This window comes from Atractosteus spatula, chromosome 5, assembly GCF_055471065.1.
Source record: "Atractosteus spatula isolate fAtrSpa1 chromosome 5, fAtrSpa1.hap1, whole genome shotgun sequence".
Lineage (NCBI taxonomy): Eukaryota > Metazoa > Chordata > Actinopteri > Semionotiformes > Lepisosteidae > Atractosteus > Atractosteus spatula.
Window position 1 is genome coordinate 33,963,668 of NC_142710.1, and position 21,239 is coordinate 33,984,906.

At 35.8% G+C, this 21,239-nt stretch overlaps 1 protein-coding gene across 3 annotated transcripts in view; it reads left to right on the forward strand.

The window, feature by feature from the left end:
- LOC148834988 (F-box/WD repeat-containing protein 1A) overlaps positions 1-19,192 on the forward strand; it is a 41,687-nt gene extending 22,495 nt beyond the window's left edge. For all 3 annotated transcript variants that reach the window (XM_088916357.1, XM_088916358.1, XM_088916359.1), the window contains 11 exons: positions 3,160-3,391; positions 7,199-7,385; positions 10,247-10,343; positions 11,183-11,320; positions 11,436-11,554; positions 12,023-12,272; positions 12,687-12,805; positions 13,151-13,261; positions 14,116-14,194; positions 14,684-14,882; positions 15,806-19,192. In XM_088916357.1, the coding sequence (XP_088772483.1) occupies positions 3,160-3,391; positions 7,199-7,385; positions 10,247-10,343; positions 11,183-11,320; positions 11,436-11,554; positions 12,023-12,272; positions 12,687-12,805; positions 13,151-13,261; positions 14,116-14,194; positions 14,684-14,845 (1,494 nt within the window). In that variant the 3' untranslated portion in view covers positions 14,846-14,882; positions 15,806-19,192. The remainder of the gene's footprint in view (positions 1-3,159; positions 3,392-7,198; positions 7,386-10,246; positions 10,344-11,182; positions 11,321-11,435; positions 11,555-12,022; positions 12,273-12,686; positions 12,806-13,150; positions 13,262-14,115; positions 14,195-14,683; positions 14,883-15,805) is intronic.
- The last annotated feature ends 2,047 nt before the right edge of the window (positions 19,193-21,239 follow it).

Here is a 21,239-nt window from a genome sequence, read left to right on the forward strand (position 1 = left end):
AAGGGTATGTTGCTTTGAAAACATTCCTCTAGGTTCAGTGCATTCTCATCCCTTTCACCTGGAAACCAGATTCCTCTTTCAAAGTGAGTAGAGATCTAAAAACGTAAGACCACTATAGAAAATGTCCCATCCACCCTACTGTAGAATATTCTTGCAGTCAGTGGCTATTTTTATGAGGATTTCTAACTTTTTTTTTTCCCAAGGATTAAACTGAATGATAAAACTTATTTGCATCGGTAGTGAATGCTAGTTTGTATTGCAGCCCAAAATATGTAAACATTTTTATCAATGTGATTTTAATAAGAAATGCACTACTATCCTCTAGCACTAAGGACAATAGGATATATAACAAAATTGCGGTCAACCCAGTGAACTACTTCATAATAAACACTGAAATGTGAACTAAAGGACACAGTTTCAACATGTGTAAGTGCGTTTGTGCATTTAAAACCAAGGACAGGTGGAACTTTTGCGCAAAAGGTTTTAAGGGTGGGGAACAAACTACCCAGCAATATTGTTGTACCTGATTTCCAGACTTCTTTCAAGAAATACTATCTAATTAAGCCAAGAAACTCATTCAGGTAAGTTCCAAACAAGCTAGAGGCACCTAATGGCCTACATTCATTTGTATCATTTGTTTTTTATTTCTACTGTGTAATGTCTCATAGTTTTTGTCCTGTTTCACATAAAGTATAGTTGCCTTTTAAAGACTGCAGGACACCCTCAGTTGTAAGAATGGAGTTCCACCTTTTGCAGAATATCTGTCAGAAGTTGGCACAGGCTGGGCATGAAATAGAGATGTCTGTATTATAGGGCATAGTAGTTCAGGTGGGTAGGTGCATCAGCATGCGTAGGCTGCAAAGGAACAAGTAATAGGTTTATTCCATGCTGAAAAGAGAAGAAAGAAAACACATTTCGGCTGTGGAGCCTTCTTTGGCTGTGAGCCGGAATGTGTTTTCTTTCTTCTCTTTTCAGCATTGAATAAACCTATTGCTTGTTCCCTTATAGGGCATAGTACATTTTCTAGACACATAGGATGCCCTTTTTATTTTATATGCATAATTTCCTGGTAGGTTTTTTTAACTTGCAGTTTACAAATATTTGTCTTTGTCATTTTTGTATTTTAATGTAAAGAATAGGAGCTTGGAGCTTGTCCTAAAAGTAATACAGTATTCCAAACAGTTTATCAGCTAGGGGGAGCGCCTGTCCAGGAAGCTGAGGTAATGAAATTATCCCCTAAGAAATGAGTTGGGCTCAGTCTTGAGGATATGAAATTGTTGTTGGAATGAAGTATTCCTACTATATAGTGTAGATTTCCATATCTGCCAAAATAAATTGTTTGGTGTCACTTAATTTGCTGTGAGTCTTTGTCTTTAAAAAAGACAAGCATCGGATGTAATTAATAACCAGGGACCAACAAAAAAGTCCAAAAATTGGCTTGTTTTACACAAGCCACATGGAATATTAATATCATGTCAAAGCCAAAAACAGAATTACCTGAAATGTGCTGCTAAATCAAAAGTTTGGATTTCAATATATGCTGGTTTCTCTTTTATCTGATAATAGCCATTTTTTATTGTATTTTAACAAGCTACTCTCACTATTCTTGTGGTAAAGATAGTACTTTTGAGACTTAAGAGTTACAAACTTATTAAAGGTGTGAGGTTAAACTTGTAATTATCATTGGAGTAATCATAACTGATCAGTTACCCCACTCAGATTTGCCAGTAGTTTTGGAAATGGCATAGGTAAAGCTGAGTGTGTTTGCAATTTCAGCACCCTTAAGGACATTCTGCTGCTGACAAATATCCAATTATGAGAACGTAAGATTGTTTTTGTTGTTTAGTTTTCTGTCATTGGGGGGAAGAAAAAAGAAAAACAGCCTTTCTGTACTGTCAGCCTTTTACTGTCAGAAGCTCGCCTATTATATTTATCTTACAATTTGCCATGGGGTGAAGTTATTAAGTTTCAGCAGTAGCCATCGATCAAATTCACACTTAACGCGATAAAGTGTCTGCCACTCTCTTTGCAATCGTAGGGAGACGATGATCTCTTTCGGTAATTAACTAAATGAGGAAGTTAAATCTTGCTCAGGAGGTTTGAGAGATGAGGAGAGAGAAGAGATTGTCGGTGTCTCCTTGGAAATGAGAAGCTGTTTTCCGCGCTCCCAAAGCTGCAGCTCTGTCATATTTTACACCAGCACAGGGAAAAATGTCTTGTAATTAGTGCTGTCATTGAGCTGCCTTTTTTTATAACATCCCCCCCCTCCTCAACAGTTCCAGATTCAAATAATTCATCACATTAGGCAGATATGGTTTGTTTCTAAAATGATTAGCAAAATTATGTCAGGGAATTAAAACGGCAAGTTGAATACTTGCAAGCTCAATTGTGAATAGCGAAAGACGTCATTGATGCCTTTGGGATTATGTTCTTTGAAGAGAAGCTCTGTTGTATTTAACTGTAGGTGAATTACTGAATTTAAGCATCTTGTGATACTTGTACCTTCTGATTGCCACTACAAAGAAAACACTCAAAATTCTCTCAGATCTGTTAGCTGACTGGATCTTATTTTATCACTGATGGTTGCCTGCATTTCACTTAAAGTGGGTGGATCATTTTTTGTGAGGTTTAAGGTAATGCTGATGACAGTCAAACTGACAGTGCAATGAAATTGAAAATATGCCAGAATGTCAAAAGTAAAACCTACCCTGGATTTCAACTTGACTAACTGTACTTGACAGACTAAGGAATCCTATTTAGTGAGGATGCAAGCTGGTTTTAGCCTTATTTGTATCTATGAAACGGTGGCTTGACTCACATGTTTGAGAGCTCAATGAACAGAAAATGATTCAGGCAAATACAATTTATAAGCTGAGTCAAATACCATTAAAAGGTTCCTAGAAACAGTCTACATTGTGTTTTATCATCATGTAAACAGATTAAAAATCTGTTGCATCAATCTGAAGCTTCCTTGCTTGTCTTGGAGAACCTATCTACCTTTTTTCCCTTCTAAAACTTATGGACATATTTACTGCATTGTGATCCCAGTCACGAGTGTCTAATCTAAAGTGTTTGGCAAGATGGGTTGACTGATTTCATTAATGTATGAGTGTATGTTCTTTCTGGTTTACATTTTTTTGTTCGAATTTTCTATTCCAGACTAAACTTGCCAATGGTACGTCAAGCATGATCGTCCCCAAACAGAGGAAGCTGTCTGCCAACTATGAGAAGGAGAAGGAGCTGTGTGTTAAATATTTTGACCAGTGGTCTGAATCAGACCAGGTGGAGTTTGTTGAGCACCTCATTTCCCGGATGTGCCACTATCAGCATGGCCACATCAACTCGTACTTGAAGCCAATGCTGCAGAGGGACTTCATCACTGCACTACCAGGTACTATAGAAGCTAACAATTAGTCATATTTGTTCACTGGAAGTTTCTTTTTTTATTTTTTCTTTAGCATAGCTCTGTCTCCTCCCTAGTCATTGCATAATCACTCACTTTGTAATTAACTGGAAAATTGTCCCGGAATTCCTTTAGATTAGGACAGTAATATGTGATAGAGCAAAAGGATTTCATTTTGTAGTATTGTGTCAGAATACAAGATCAAGAACTTTAATATATGCAGAACAGTCTTGTTTCATTATCATTGTCAGATTCTTAGCTACGGTGCAAGCCAGCAGTTTTCTACACATGCTGTTTACAGATGAGAATTCACCATTCACCATTTATTTTCCAGCTTCGGTAGTGACCACAAGTGTTTTTGTACATCTTATTGTGACTTCATGAATACATTTTCAAGTAAATCATAAAATGGTATCACAGTGTTAAATGAAAAGCAGCGGTATAAAAAATTGCCTAGGCAATATGGAGGAAAGAGAAACTCGGGAGGGTTGAGTGAAGAACATTACAAGAAAATAAAGGAAGCTCGGATCAACCCTGCATTCATTGTATCCAGAAATGTTAAGGAACAGGAGAAATGTAATGTGCCTTTGTGTAATGAAGACTATGTAATGAATGGGAAGAGCACTGTCACGTGTCTTCGAAGGAGAATCTAATCTATATGAATGATTGTCTTTTTGTTTGTCCATGTGTCTGTAGGAGGAGAGGCTATAAGTTACAATGTTCCCTCTGGATTTATATTGATTTTTTTTTCGTTGTTCCTTGCTCTTTTTTTTGTTAGACTATTTTCTTTTATATTGGGGGGGAAATGTTGCAACTATTGAAGTGTCATATTTTAGGTCAGGACCTATAAATAACTCGAGGTTTTGTTACCATGTGAGGCCAGCTAACTTCTGTCTTTCCTTAAACTGTAAATGAAATAAGCAGAAACATGATTTTCATTAAAAACATAGGCGAATGTTTGTCATGTTTGAGTAGGAATGAGCTTGTTTTAGTAAATGGTTAGTTTATTTGGCCCTGATTTAAGAAGTGATTTAGAATTGTTTCTGTGACCTGAAAAGGGTTATAATGTTTTATTTGTGTTCCCAGTAGTGATTTCTCAGTTTAACATTAAGGGATACTCAAGGGACTTTGAACATATGCTCACTTTCAACACAAGTGGTCTCTTCATAATTTTACTTTTTTTTCTCTGACATGCATGTTTTAAATGCACTGTAAATGACTAAAGAAAATATTATGTTAACTACAGAGTTAATGTGTGAATTGCTAGCTTCTTTTACTTGTTAAAATTTTAATTTTTTAAAAAGTGAAATTTGATGATGGAGCATTGTTTCTTTGAGATGTCTTTTGTTTTGCAGTTCTGTCAGCAACAGTTTTTTTTCATACAGATGAAAATGTTCCACATTGGCGAAGCTATATACAGTATTGGGGTTGTTCTGTTACGCTAGAATTGAGGATCTTGTTTGCAATAGACAAGTGGTCATTCATACTTTAAATATCCTTGGCAGGAAAGTAAAGTAGTCTCTTGGCAGACTACTTTACTTTCCTGCCAAAGGTTGGCAGGTTATGTTAACAAGTTTGACTGTAATGGTAAAATGAATAAGCTAAATTCAAAACCTAGTTTGAATGTAAATGTAGCTTTTATTATTGTATTAATACTTAATAGGCAGGCAGTTCTACTGTACTGGGTGTAAAGTTTTTGGGCCTCTTTTTTACTTTGATCGAGACATACTCACTTATTCTGTGTCATCTCATTTCTAATGGATAATCTTAATAGTAATTAGAATTGAGTGAGCACGAGAGACTTGTCCATTTTGTTGAATCACATGTTTATAGAGAAGGTGAATTGTTCATGGATATGATCTATAACATTACCTTGAGCAGCAGTTCCTGATCTCTGCCAACTTGCACATCACATCTTCTCACTTGACTGCATTGTTTGTAGTGACCTTTAAGGGGATTCGCACACGGATCTGGTAAAAACCAGTACCCCCCATATTTTTGAAGATGAATCACACATGCAAACCACCATTTTAAACATTATAACCTAAAGTACCTCCAGTATATTTTTATGTACACAGATAACAAACTATATTGCATTAAAAATCTGATGCTTGAATTATGAAACATTGAAAAATATGATCATAGCATCTACCAGCACAGCCAGGGGCATCTTAACATCTTAACTTCTTTACCGATTTTGAACTCAGTTCTGTTCAGTGAAGAGCAGTTTCTTCAAGGTGCTGTTTGCCCGAATCATCATGGATCCTTTTTTCTTTTGGTGTGCTCGACATCAGCCACTTTGCCATTGTATTTTGATTTGCACAGTAATTTGTTTTCAGTAACAAATTTGGTGTGATGCATGAGCTAAAATAAGCAAAACTAAAAAAAAAAAGATAACTCTTGCATCAACCACCCTGTCTCAGCATTGACTTTTATGTCTGTATCGCCATCTTTTTAACATTCCACAAATTGCTGAAAAAGGAATTATAAGGAATTAAGGAATTATAGTGTTTGACATGGGTGTATTAAAAATTCAATTTTTTAAACCGCTCAAATGACATTATGGTGTTTCTGAGTTATAACTAGTTATAATACTAATTAGAATAGTTCCAGAACCATTTCATGGTAAATGCTTTACTAAGGAGACACAGCTTGATTGTTTAGAACAGGATGAACTGTAAGTCAGATGATGGCTTCTTTGACCAGTGTCCCTCCGTCAGCTAACACGTGATTGAGACCTGCCAAAGCCTAATTCATTCTTCTGCATTTCAGTGCTTCTGCGCTACTGCAACTACGAGGCCCTCTGTGGTTGAAGAACATGAGGTCTCAGATTCATGTTCTTGACTGAACCTTAATATTTTGATTTGGCTTGCAAAGATTTAAGATGTGCTTGATTTAAACATCTTGTTCCTATAAGAAACTTAAAGGGGTTCTACAAATGTCGTATACACATTTTTAGACCAAAGGCAAAAAAAGTAGCCTTTTCAGTTGATGAAATCATATGAAACATGACACTTCAGACCCTTGTGATCTGTTACAGGCTCACAGGATAAAAAGGACTATAGTATGAAGACAATCCAACTCCTTAAGCAACACTTAAAAATCATGAGATTATTAAGTTCCTTGGGATCCAAAGCTAATCAAAACTCATGTACAGTGTTTCTGAACTAATTCGTCACAACCAAGTGTAAGAATACAGAACAGAAAGGCAGCTGATGACCTGCTCAACTTAAAAGGAATTAAACATGACTGTTGCCTTGCGTTGTACAAAAGTCATGCCTACATTAAGAAAGTGATCCCATTTACAGAGAGGGGATATGGAAGTTGCATATTATGTTTTTGTGTGCAATCTGGGTGACTAGTACTTGTGGCTGGTTTTGTTGTGACACAGGGCACCTTTGTCCCCTGGCATTTTTGTGAGCTATTCAAGTGATTTTTGAACCATGTTGTATAAAATCATGAGATTTTCCACAGTCTGTGCTGCACAAGATCCAGATGGCCTCAAGCATGGTAGTGCATGTGTCTTTTGCCTTTCCTTCTGTGTTCTGCTGTCTGCTGTATTGCAAGAAGAGACTTTCCGCTGGTCATTTGTTCACTTAGTTGACTTCTTCAGATATGCCAGGAGGTGTATTTGGGGAAAAAATGAATGGATACGGTATAATTAAGCTTGTTGTCTGTAATATTGCCTTAGGAAATGACCCATCTGGGAAGGATTGAGGTGGAAGGGCAGCAGACTGGGGAATGTTTCAATTGGTCTTGATTGAGGCAATGCGTTTGCTGTTCTTTGTTTTTCAGCACGAGGCTTGGATCACATTGCAGAAAATATCTTATCCTACCTTGATGCCAGATCATTGTGTTCAGCGGAGCTGGTGTGCAAGGAGTGGTACAGAGTTACCTCAGATGGCATGCTATGGAAGAAACTGATTGAGAGGATGGTCAGAACAGACTCTCTGTGGAGAGGACTAGCAGAGAGAAGAGGATGGTAAGGCATGGCACTATCATAAGGCCTTATGAAGCAGAAACTAATTTAGGCACATCCTGTATAGCACATTCCAGTGTGCTGGATGGATCCTCTAACCTGCAGTGATATATGAATATTCAAATACTGATTGTGCCACAGTGTTACTTCAAAATTGCTTTATTGAAGGCTGATTATGGTTACAAAGTGACTGAAATATTCTTGACTAGCCTTGAGTTGAGATTTGTCATTTCTGCATTCAGGGGGGTAACATTGAGAGCCGTGTACATCTCGCACTTACATCTGTTTAAAAATCACAGCTGGAGAAGAAGCATTTGTTATGACAGGGCTTCTTGATCTGTATTTTAGTCCCATTAGGTAATGCCAAAGGAGACATAAAGCAGTTTTGATTCCACATTTTCCAAAGGTTGAAAAACTGAAGACATAGTCATAGTTTACTTGATTTTTTGTGTGAGATACTTTAGAGCTTTGTTTTTGTATTGCAGATTTAATGCTATGGTTCAGTATCTGAGAAGAGTGCTCTAAGAAAAGGTCTTAAAGGATTTGTTTGAGCACAGTGTTCCTGATAGCACTTTGTATCCATGATGGATATGTAAGAGGATCATTGGGTATTTGACAGTAGCTCTAATACTGATGCTTTGCACATGATCACCATTTTAAAGAATTTTATAAAGAAATAACTATGTCCGATATCAACCAGAATCTCACTGGATTCCATGGATTGGCTTTATAATCTGCATTTTAACATCCATACTGAAACTTTGACATTTTTTACACTTTTAATTACTGCTCTTTTTCCCAAACATTATAGGTCAAAAATGCGAAAAAAAGCAAAAATTGTGAAAGCAAAGTACCAAAGCAAACAAATTAGATAAGCAAATTTACTTTCACTCACTCTTTAGTAGTGTGTTTAGAAATGACCACCATAATTTACTCTTCTGAATTTTGCCACCAGTTAATTTTGTACATTTTATTTCTTACGTTTGTTACTTTATTTTAACAGTGTATTATATTTTTCTTAAAGGAGCACAATTTAATTATGTATGTATGTCCTGTTAAACTTATGAAGAGCCCAACAAGTGTTTTTAAAAAAAGTTCACTATTGAGGTTATTTAGTGCTTATGCAACAGTCACATATATAACAGTCACATTATCAATTAAAATTGTGCCGAAAGATTAACTCGATCCAAAATCCATTTGCTTTATTTTTCTAAATGCATGCATAGTGTTTCTTTTAATGCCAAGTATATAAATGTTATTGTGAGGGCTGTCTTCAGTGTGATTAGTGTATTTGCTAAATTTCTGATTGAAATTTCTCATGCTAAATTACTGTTAAAAACAGAAAAGTTTATCATATTTTAAATCACAACAGTGACTTTATGGAAATACTATATGAACGAGTTCTAATTTACATCATCTTTGGCTTTTCAACATCAGATTTGCTATTAACTGTAGGAAAGTGTCTAAGATAAATTATTTTGTAATCTACTACAACCTATATAGAATTTAAACATCTGTTAGTGAAAAATGTTGTGTGAATGCAACATTATACTGTTATACTGTTAGATGCTGATTAGAACTGCTATCACTTAAGGCTTCATTGATAATTTCCATAATAATTATTCAGCAGTGTTAATCTTGGGCATTAATTTCCTTCAGTGTATATAATTCCAAGGGAGATATCTTCTGATTAAAGTAATCAAATTGCATGTTTTAAATTTGCATCCCAGTGCAGCAATTTTGTGGAGATGAGAAACAAAATAGCTATCTTGCATTTCTGAACAACATGCATTTGATTTAAAAAAAATCTTGAGTTTGAAACTGCCCTGTCTGGAATTTGACCTCCCCCTTGAAATGGGTATAAGAGATATTGAAGGGACTCCTGTGTAGCTCAACACACGAAGGAGCTCACTGAGCACAGTTGATCTCTAGGATCCAGTCGCCACTACCTTGAGCCTAGGTCTGTCATGAGCCAGAGACTGGGGTTCTCCAGGAGGCAGCTCCAGATTGACAGTGCAGCTGGGGGAGAGTTGGGAGTAGTTGGACAAGACTCTCTCAGACTTGCCAGGCGCCTGCAGGCTGGCAGTGACATCAGTGAGAGGCGCGCGCTTCTCCTCAGCGCTGCCTCTTTTGTCAGGAGCTGTGGAGCTTGCAGTGCGTCAAAGGATGAAAAAAATATTCATCCGCAGGTGGATGTGTTGGATGAGCATGTCCATTTGTCTCGTTCTCTTCCTAGCAGTACAGAAGAGGTTGCCAGACGAGTTTTTTTAAAAAAATCAGCTAATTCCAAATTGGCATTCAAAGAGTTTCATTGTTATCCCTATGTGTGTGTCTGAAACAGGAAGAAAGCAGTTAGTTATATGTGTAATCATTAAAAATACTTTTGGTAGTTACTGTACCTTTAACGTTAGAATAGGAAGATTCTTCTTCAGAAAAGTCAGATGAAGAAGCTGTTGACCAATATTACATTTTATGAAATGAATGAATTAGCAGTCAATCAGCATTGCGGTTAGTAAAGTTGTGTCCCCTGAAGAGAGGTCATCAAGCACCTCCTTAAATAGACTGTGCCTTTCAGAAGGGAAAAGAACACATGGATTTTTAATATGTCAAGCCATTAAAATTTCTTTCAAATACTGCAGAGAAGAGCATTTTGATCAATCACATTGCAAAAGGCTGACTATTGTCACAGTAATAATTGTTGGCTGTTTGTCAGATTTAAATTGTCTACATTTGGAGCAGATTTCCTTCATGCTGAATTGAGCACAAGGCTGCAGCAGTGCTGAAACAAGATGTAACAAGTCTTTTGTGATTTATTTCCTAGGGAAAATTAGTCATTATTTGCTTGTTTGTTTTTGTTCTTGTAGGGGCCAGTATCTTTTTAAAAATAAACCTCCAGATGGGACGACACCACCCAATTCCTTTTACAGAGCACTTTATCCTAAAATAATACAGGACATTGAAGTAAGAACTGCATATATACTCCAAATTGAGGTTTTACTTGTTTCTGTTGGGATTATAATTTAATGTACCTGCAATGTATATTTCTTTATATTTCAAATTTTAACAGAACATGTAAGTTGTGTATTGTATTTATCTTCATATACATTAATAATGTTTAACAAAGCATTTATCTCAGTGTTTTCATTTTCTAATCCATAGTAACCAGCAAAACGTCAATGGTACATAATTTCTGAAAGCAGGCCCTTTCAGAAAATGCATCACCTGCAGGATCATGTAGGAGCTGTAGCCTAGTACCTGAGTTTTTTAATATGAAACTAATCTTAAAATGAAGAACTAGGAAAGTAAGTAGACAGTGACTCCCTTCAAGGAATGGCAGTTGCAAGTTAAATGACATTTCATTCTCTGAACTGATTAAAAAGCTTTTCTTAATGTTGAGAAGAAATATTCTCTAACATGGCCCAGCTTGGAATGTTATGTTTTATCCTAAAAAGCTATCAGTTTGTCATTTTTACTATGAAATGGCTGTTTTATTTCCATTTAATGGAATTAATCCATACATAACTCTAACTTAATCTTAGGACAGATGAGATTTCTCAGTTTTCCCTACAGACTGTGAGGGATTTGATAACCATATTAATAATTAAGTCCATGGTTCCTCTTTATGGCTTAAATGGGCATGCATCTGATTACAGTAGTATACAATCAGACCTTTAAGCTTCATGTTCTATTATAGTTATTAATGTAAAGCCATGACCTGTTAATATCTTGCCTTAGTTAGTCCTTACCTTACGTAGAGGCTCTGAGCAGTAAAAGCAGTAAAAGCCTTCATTGCTTTTTAGACAATAGAGTCCAATTGGAGATGTGGAAGACATAGTTTACAGCGCATCCACTGCCGCAGTGAAACCAGCAAAGGGGTCTATTGCCTTCAATATGATGATCAGAAGATTGTGAGCGGTCTTCGAGACAACACTATAAAGGCAAGTGTTCATTCATGAATACTTCTGAACACGGGTTATGTAAATTTTCTTTTTCTGTTATATTGTTTTTAACAATTACCTACCTTAGAAAGGTTTTTGCATTTTTGTTTTCCAGATTTGGGATAAGAATACATTAGAATGTAAGCGAGTTCTTACGGGACACACGGGCTCAGTGTTGTGTCTTCAATACGATGAGAGAGTGATCATCACTGGATCTTCAGATTCCACCGTCAGGTATGGGATATTTTTACCGTGCCTTCAGACTCATAGTTTTTGTGGACTCATAAGTAACATGCTGCGATGGTGTTATGAAAGACCATTTAAATTTTGATCCCCACCTCATCCACGTATAATAAAAAAAATATTTAGGTTTTTGCATAGTTTATGGCTTTATGTTTTACTCTGAAAAAGAATATACAGGAGTCGAGAAAGTGCTTTAAAAAAGTTAATATTGCATCTGTATTTTGTAAAATATTTTTCTCATTGATTTAGCATCAAGTAGCAGAAACCACACTGTTGATCAGCAGCATTTTAGAATTATATTTTCTGGCAGCAGAATGAGATGATCAGAAGATATGTTAGTGGTTTGTCATAATAGAATGATCATTAGGGAAATGTTACAGCTCAGCGTAATGTTGAAGTACAAGATTTTATGAACATGCAAATAACAAAGCAAGGCTGTTATTGTTCTTTTTGTTCCAGAGTTTGGGACGTGAACACTGGTGAGATGTTAAACACGTTAATCCATCACTGTGAGGCAGTACTACATCTCCGGTTCAATAACGGCATGATGGTAACTTGTTCAAAGGACCGGTCCATTGCAGTGTGGGATATGGCCTCCCCCACAGACATTACTCTTAGAAGGGTGCTAGTGGGGCATCGCGCAGCAGTTAACGTGGTGGACTTTGATGATAAATACATTGTCTCTGCCTCTGGGGACAGGACTATAAAGGTAAGAGAACCTGCAAATGTTTTGGAAACTTGCTTAACAAAGAAAACAGGGTTCCTAACCTAGTAAACACCAAATCCACCTTGTCTGTGAATAGAGTTTCTTACCCTGGTGATCACCAGTTTGATACCCCAGCCCACCCCTGCAAAGCAGTGGCATTAAATTAGCAACATGAGTACAATGACAAATCAGATTAAATATAAATTGACATTTGCAGATGGTTACAGTTGGTGGCTTGTAATTTTTTCTTAAATAGATTTGCATAATAGGATTATAGCTTAATTAGTGAGTAAACCCTGTCACAGATTGTTCACGTTTTTCAGCTCTGGTTTTGTGAATGCAAAATACATGTTAACTTCTTAAAAAGGGATAATCTGGGGTTCGGTTTTCTCTGGCTTTGATTCTTTTGCTATGCAGGTATGGAATACCAGTACTTGTGAGTTTGTTCGAACTCTTAATGGACATAAACGGGGTATCGCGTGCTTACAATACCGAGACAGACTCGTAGTTAGTGGATCCTCAGACAACACAATCAGGTGAGAATGTGTGAGTCACTCTACAGTTCTCAACAGAGTATAAAACCTCGGTTAAGATTTGTTCTGCTCTTCACCCTTGTTAATGCCAGGATTGTTTCAGTTACTTCATTTTCTGCCTCTAACATGACTGCTAGTTGTTGCTGTTTCAGAGTGTTGTCATATGAATGCTGTTTCTTGAGTAATTGTACTCATGAGGGCTTCATTTGACCAAATGATATTTTAAAGCCATTTTGTTTAATTGAATGATTTTGTGTCCACGCAGCTCTCCATAATTTCCTTAGGGTACGGGATTGGAGAAGAGTAGAAAAACAAATCAAATATATATTTAAATGTCTTTCTCTCCAGGTTGTGGGATATTGAGTGTGGAGCATGTTTAAGAGTACTGGAAGGACATGAAGAACTAGTTCGATGTATTCGCTTCGACAATAAAAGAATAGTTAGTGGAGCTTATGATGGGTGAGTTCAAAACTTTTATTATTCATTTTAAATAATTTCCCCTTTTGTTCCCCAGTTTGGAACACATGATTTTCAGTGCATTGAGATTCACTACATCTGCTACTGAAATAGTCTGTGAAGTTGCATATATTTTAGTTTTATTGAGATCTTTTAGCTTTTTGGTATGTTTCACAATGTAATTCTATACTCAAGGAAAATAAGAAATTGTCAGTCGGAGAGAGAAAACAGCTTAGGCAGAGGCCATTTTACATTTCTAGAGGCCACCAGCCAACAATTAATACCTGCTGGTTCACAAGTGGAGAAAAATAGCCAGACCTGCCTGAAAACTGCACTCTTGTGCAGGACTATCAATCCTGACATGTCACCTACAGCCTCAGATGCAAGTATTGACACACCCTTTTTACGACAGTGTTAATGATTTTTTTACATTTTATAGAAAGTTTAAGCTGTATTTATTTGATGGTGATGTATATCTCACGTTTATTGAGCAGTCATGAATCTTTGTAGGTGGTAGTTAAGAGTTATAGTGAGCGCTCTTGTTCAGGACGAGAGCTTAATATTTATTTCTGCAGTTAATTCACAAGGAATCTTCACTTGTTAGGGTGAATGAGTGTTATGTGAACTGTCAAACATGTATTTAATTATTGCATTTCAGAAATTATTAGAGGAGGTGGGTATCAATAATATCAATGATTGCCAAAGTCTTTTAATAATCTTTCACCTTGTCTTCTACTACTAATTCTTATACTGCTCTATATTATTGCTTTCATCTTGGAAACCTACTGTATTTTCATTTGCACTTGATTTACTGTATAAACCTTTACATAACCAAGTCCTCTGTCTTCTGTTGGTAGTAAAATTAAAGTTTGGGATCTAGTAGCTGCTTTGGATCCTCGTGCACCAGCAGGAACTTTGTGTCTGCGGACTCTTGTGGTGAGTTGATGAAAACTTCTTCCTGACAGTTTTCTGGAATCCAGTGCTTGGTATTTCTGGCATCTGTTTTTTTCCCCACTGTCAGCTTTGTCAAAAATAAACTAGTAGTATTCATTCTGCTTCCCACTAAAGTGACCTTTTTCAGGGGATTATATGCAATCACTTCATTTAATTTTTAGGAACATTGCATTGATGCAAATGAATTGTAAACAGTGCAAAATGCTAGAAATGTTAAATGTTTTATCTTTACATAAGACTATTACACAAATCATGCTATTTAAATATTTTAAATATACTTCAAAAAGGTAGTTTATGCGGCAGCTTGCATAGACATTTGAAACGGACATTTACAAAAATACATTGTTCTGTGTGAATAGAAAACCTCACTTGATAGATATTAGAACTATTCTTGTTTTAAATGTTATAGATGCTTTATTAGAAAAAAAGATTTGATTTTTCCCACTATGACAAAAAATGGTTATTCAACAGGAACATTCAGGGAGGGTTTTCAGACTGCAGTTCGATGAGTTTCAGATTGTCAGCAGCTCGCACGATGACACTATCCTCATCTGGGATTTCTTGAATGACCCGGCCACACAAGCAGAGTCCTCACGCTCCCCCTCCCGGACATACACCTACATCTCAAGATAAACTAATCAGTGCTGATCCATACCTCACACTTGCACAGGTAAGCAACAACACTTTGGGCAAAACAGTGGATAAGCATTCTTGAGTTGAGTGAGACAAATGATACCCTGGCACTGCAACACCTAGAATGCAAAAATCTCTATACCATTTGTGGTATAGAGACACCAAAGTGTTTGTTACATTAATTCATATTAAGTAACCCACCATTGAAAATGTGAGGTTAGGGCATGTACGAAGTAATGAATAAAAGGAGGTGCAATCTGTGTTCTCACTGAATTGCAACAAATACACTTTTTAATTGTTGAGATAATACTTGGATGAAACAACAACAGTCAGAGCTAAGCCTCTGGGAAAACCTTCTCTTTATAGCTCACCTTTGCTCCTGTTTTTCCCCTTCACATCAAATTGTATCATCTAGAAAAGTTAAGATTCCTCAGACTAACATTTCCAGTTTCACACTTTCAGGCCCTCGTGTTTCAGGCATTCTTAACACTGAACTTTTCCCCTCTGTGCAGTGATCACTTTAGGCATGTGATTTATTTACTTGCATATCAAGAAAGCTAGCAATTTCTGAAGCACATTGAGGCATGTGATCCCAAGACTGCTTCTTCTAAAAATGTTTCTGTGTTGAACCACTCATATGCTTCCCTGCTTTAGGCTCCTTACATACTGCCTAGTTGTTCTAAAATTGTTCTGTCCTGCTAGTCAACATTACACAGGCTTTGGCAAAATTATAAAAATGATCCTTTTCACTCCGAATGTACGTCTGCAGTATTTACAAGTAAAATGTGTTTGAACCATTTCCTTATCGCTCTATAGTTTCGTGAGCATGCGCGCACATACTGCTGTAATTGAACAGGACTTTTTCTTTACCATGACCAATCGGAAAACAAAATTAATCTGACAAATTAAAACTGAAGGAAGTTTGTGTTTTGGCTTATTCTTTTTTCCTTTTTTTTCTAGGACTTCTGAAGATACAGTATTTGCATAATATTGAAAAGCCAGAAGCTGGTGACTCAATGTGGTCTAACTGAGGAATAGGCTTTCCCTCTAGATGACAAACAGGGGATCTGCTTGGCTTGGGAAAAACACGTTGTGGATGATGGCAAAAAGTGCTGCTACTGAGAAATATGTATTTCAAAACTAATGGTTTTGAGCATCATCTGTCCTTTATCCCCCTTTCCTTCATCATGTATATTGTAAACAAAAGTCATTTTAAATGTGTTGAGGTGAGTTGTTGCTGCTTTTCTATAAACTGGGAAGCCTGTCGTACTCAGACTTGGTTCAAGGGTGAGGTTACAGAATTACAGTCAAGTTGTTTCTGAAAACCATATTTTCAGTTCATTTCCTCAGATCTTTATCAGCAACATTTTTGTTGCCATATATATAAATATATATTTTATTTTGTAAAGAGTCTAGAATAAATGTCTTAAAGTACAGCAAATGAGGATGCCACAGATACTACCAAACTTTTCTGTTGTAGTATATGTAAATCTGTATTGTGCAGCTACTGCTTATTTATGCTACAGTTCTTAGCAGTTCAGCACTCAGGTGCTTTTTTAGACTGATGATACTGGAGATTCACCAAGTTGAGAAAATCAGAAGAAACACAAACTGCAAAGCTGTTTTGCACATGCTTTAGTACCAGTATGTGGCTCACTGGGGAATGAAAAATAAATTATTCTTTTTTGCACTTTTCATTTTTATGATGGCTGTCAGTATAGAAGCGCACAACACATGCAGTTGCACAAAAGCATGTTGTCGTACACTACTACCTTATTTGTTTCCTTTTTTCTTTTCACTGACCTAGTACACTATACATATATGCTCTCGCAAATATAAAGTCTGCACACCAGCATTAATTTAGAATCAGGTGTTTTCTGCTCCCCTGTGTCAAATATTTCACAGCAGTTCTGTTAGTCTGCTGGTCTGGACTGCAGTAAAACAGCTGAAACTGAAAAATGTGTAGAGAGCCTCTCTTCAGTTTTTATTGGTACAGAGCATTCTATTTTCCTGCCCTTATCCACAGGCTGATAAGACTGGCTCTTCAAGAGTGTAGATCACTTTGCTGCAGAGATTTTATTTTTTTTCAACTCTACATTGAATGGTTATTTTCCTGCAAAACTGTCAAATTATTTGTGTTGTGTGGTCAAGTTGCCAAACTGAACAATTGTGAGTGGTTGGTCGCTGGCATGCCTATCTATAGTTGGACTTATTTATTTTAGAAAGTGACCTGAAGCTATTAATATCACTTAAAACACATGCTGCATGGAAATGTGAACATTTAATATTTTGAGTTACAAACCAATAGCTTTTCCATTTTTAATATTATATGTCCTTTAAAGGTAACTTATCAACCTGTACTTGCAATGTAACTTTTTTTTGTTTGTCAGTTGCCCAAAATAACTTCAAAATCCAGAATAAGTTGTATTGCACTCTGGCTTTACTCTTAAACTGAGCTTAAAATTGATAAAAATGGTACTTTAATTTTTGAAAAGAAGAATGTCAGAAGCTTAATGCTCAACAGTTGTAATTTTATGAAATGTATCCAAGAATTGTCAGAGTTCTGAGAAAGCTGTAGTACAAATTTAGTCTGCAGAATATTCTCATTCACGACTGCACCAAATCAGAAACCTCAAGTCTCAATGCCAGCTTTCTCTTTAAATTTCAGGTTTTGACCGTTAAAAAGGAAACTTGTATTACAAAACAATCATAAAAACAAGATTGAAAATCAACCTGAATTATACAAATGAAAGCACCTTTCTGAAAACTTACACGGTCTTTAGAAACTCTCCTCCAAAATACTTGAGTATTCAGTATGCAATCTATTTCACATCTTTTATTTTAATAGATGGTGTATCTTGAGTTAATTATTTCCATAATTTTAAAAAAAATGTATAAAGTTTCTGCAATGTATAAAATCTTCACCTTGTCTTGAAATGTAATTCATGGTAATGTGTAAAATGCTGTGCAACATGCTTTAAACCAGAGCATAAGACGTGTGTGCTGTATTTACTGTAAAGATGTTATTTCTGCAGCAAACTGACATGTGAATCTTGTATTATGTTCACCATGCTATAAAACTGTACTTGGATGGTTTAAGAGTGTTTTTTGAAAACATTGAAACTTGGCAATTATTTCCCCCAAATATTTAATGATTGCAACTGGAATTTTTTTGGGGGGTGAGGGTGTACCCAGCATATAATTTTGCTTGCATTAAGTGACTTTGTAAAGATGAAAAGATTTATACTAGTCTTAAGAGAGAGTAATCTTTGCCCTTTTTTTCCAAATGGTCATTTAATTGATCTTTAATTTTTCATTTTTGAGTTTTATCTTCCTGACCCTGCTTGAATTATGTTGTGCATTCTTGTGTACAACTCAGTGCACCACGAGGGGAAGGTTGGATATTAATCACCTGGCATCTTCTCAGCTTTTAGCAAAACACTGACTCTTGTGACATTTCATGTGCCTCCAAGCTTGCAGTGTTTTGAAGAGGTCAAAAGACTAAATTGGGTGGATATAAAATAAATATCAATTGCAAATTTCTTAATATATGAAGGTATTCTTGTTTACTTTGACCTGACAAGTGGATTTGTTAAATTATTCAACTTTTTAAAAAAATGGAACATCCCTAACTACAATCAAAATCACACTGTTTGGTTATGAGATAGAGAAAAAAGTCCATGCAATTGTGATTAAGTGCACAGCAGCACAAATATAGAGACAGCACAACTGATGTTTTCAGATTTTGGTCTTGGAAGATCTGAAATAAGTGAAGATGAATCACTGAATTAATCTATTACAAAATCCACACATTCCACTTTATTAACTGAATATTTGTATCATTGTTTTTTTGTGTTTTTAAAATATTTTGCGATGCAAATATTAGGTTGTGTTTGATGGGGAAAAGTCACAATCACATGTCTTTTAGGTTGATATTGGTGAGACCTAAGTAAATTCACATTAAGAATGTCTTGTTATAGATTGCTAAGACTGACAATTCTTTTAAAACCCGTGATTGAAATCAACACTAAAAAGAGGATATTGAGGTTTATAAATTGTACTACTACTTTTTGCAACATTTTTATTAAGGTTACTCTCTCTTATTTTATTTCCAATTCCTGTATTTGTTCAGTAGATTCTCCAGTAAACAAGTGATATCCATTTTTGTCATTTTGTTCAAGGTAAAGTGATGTGTAGTTAATGTACTAAAATGTTCACGTAAGATAGGATGATCTTCATCTAGTGTTTTTTAACTGTCAAAAAAGATGAACTTACAATACAAATATGAAAGTAAACTTGGTGGTGCGGGGTGTTCTTAAGGTAATTTATTAAAATATTTTGTAAATGTAACCCTTTTAATATCATTTTTCCCCATAAGTTTACCATTTTCACAAATGTAAAAATGTATAATGCCTTTTCAGAGCCAAATATGGTTCACATTTATAGAGAGTGAGCTTTGATATAATCTTGGTCATTAATCTTTGGAAGGACTTGTGCCAACTAGTGCATGACCCTGTGTAATAAGCTGATTAGGAGAGACATAGCCTCACACCAAAAAAGACACATTATGTTTGGGCGTGGAGTTAAACCAGACTCGTGATTTAGTACCTGTATGAAAGTGTTCTTTAAGCTGTGGCTTGACCTACTGTATGGAGGATGGTGTCTGCCCCTTGCCAATGGTGAGAAGATCCATCTGTGACAGCTTGAAAGTTCCATGCACGAAACCAGTCACTGGCAGCCTGTTTCTTTTTTTCTTAACTGTCAACACAATTTTTTTTTTTAGGTGAAAAGCAACCAGCATTAGTAGGATGTCTTTGCTCTTTGTGTTTGATCTTAGCTATGTTCCATACCTAGAAGATGCTTTGTTATGCATATTTAATTATCTTTTCTTATCAGACACCTGCCTATATTGACAGTAAGGTTTCAACATGAACCTCAATATGTTTCTTACAATATTTTCAAATTGAAAGGTCCAGTTCAATTTAATAAGTTTCTGTTGTCAACTAGAAATACGGCAATGGCACTTATGAGATACTGTCAATGAATTTGTCTACATAAAGTGTAGACTTTAATTTCAACTTGGTGGCACAAGCTGAAATGCAAGAAAATTAGTTATGGTTTGAGTGACTAACGGAAAAACTACTGTGATGTTGGGAAGAGTTCCCAACGGTAAGTGATGGTAAGTGACATAAAGCAATCCCAGTGCTGTGTCCTTCTGTGAAAGACAATGCTAATAGTAACTACTGTTACAAGTAAAGAGCAAGATCTGCTTATTACAAATATTTACTTTTATAATCATGCAGTAAAATGAACACAATAACAGGTGACCTAGATGCTCACTGAAAGCACATTATCAGAGGAGGTGTACTTTTTTTTTTGCATTTCTGTGGAATGTATCGATGTTTTAAAACATTTGGCATTTCCATTTCACTTTTTGCCTGTAATTTGCTTTGTATAACAAATATGTAGGGCTAAGTACCATGTAGCCCTGCAAAAGACACCATTGCAGTATTTCAATAAACCCAGTACCTTGAGTGTTACATACAGTGCTGATGCACTTATAGTGCGGCCTGTAGCACAGTTCAATGGAAGTGGGTTGGAAATGTACCTGTTGCAGCTTGGTTTTTGTGATTCCTTTGGAGTATGTTATACATATCTAGATTGCTACTCAATGCCTTGTTTCTTTGATTGAGAGAAATGGTATATGATATCTTTAGAGATGTTTTTTCTAAAATGTTGCAAATAAAATATAAATTTACAAAGAAAAATGTAGAAACAAAACAATTCTAGATTAACACCCTATACAACTAATAAAAATCCCAAGATACACAATTTAGAAAGTTTAATCTTACCAGATTTAGTATTTTAAGGGCTGTCTAGGGCATGTAGTACCTTACTCTTTAGGATGCTTGTTCTTTGTAGAATAGTTTCAAAGCATACAGTCTGTATAAACATACGCTGCCTATGTGTCTATCAAATATAAACAGTGCAGCATCCTCACCCTTCAAATTTCCTTTTACATATACCTCAAAGTCTTCCGAGATAAACTATTGCTGATATTGGGTACAAGCTATAATATCCCTAAGGCAACCCTTACTTTTGAAAACAGTACATCTGTGCTATGTGTAAGCAGTTTCTGGAAGAAGGACAATTCCTACTGTAGACCAATTCAAATTTCCAATAAAAGTTCCTATGTAAAAAATTAAAATGCAGCCTTTTATTTATTGAGGCATTAGGAATTCAAAAATGAACATTGGAACCAGTAGCATCTTTGGTCTGAATACTTCACAGCATAATTGAATAAATCCAATGAAATCTACTGATCACTTTAAAAACAGATTGCTGCAGAATGTGTTTACATATATACGTATATTTATACATATTGCATTAAGAA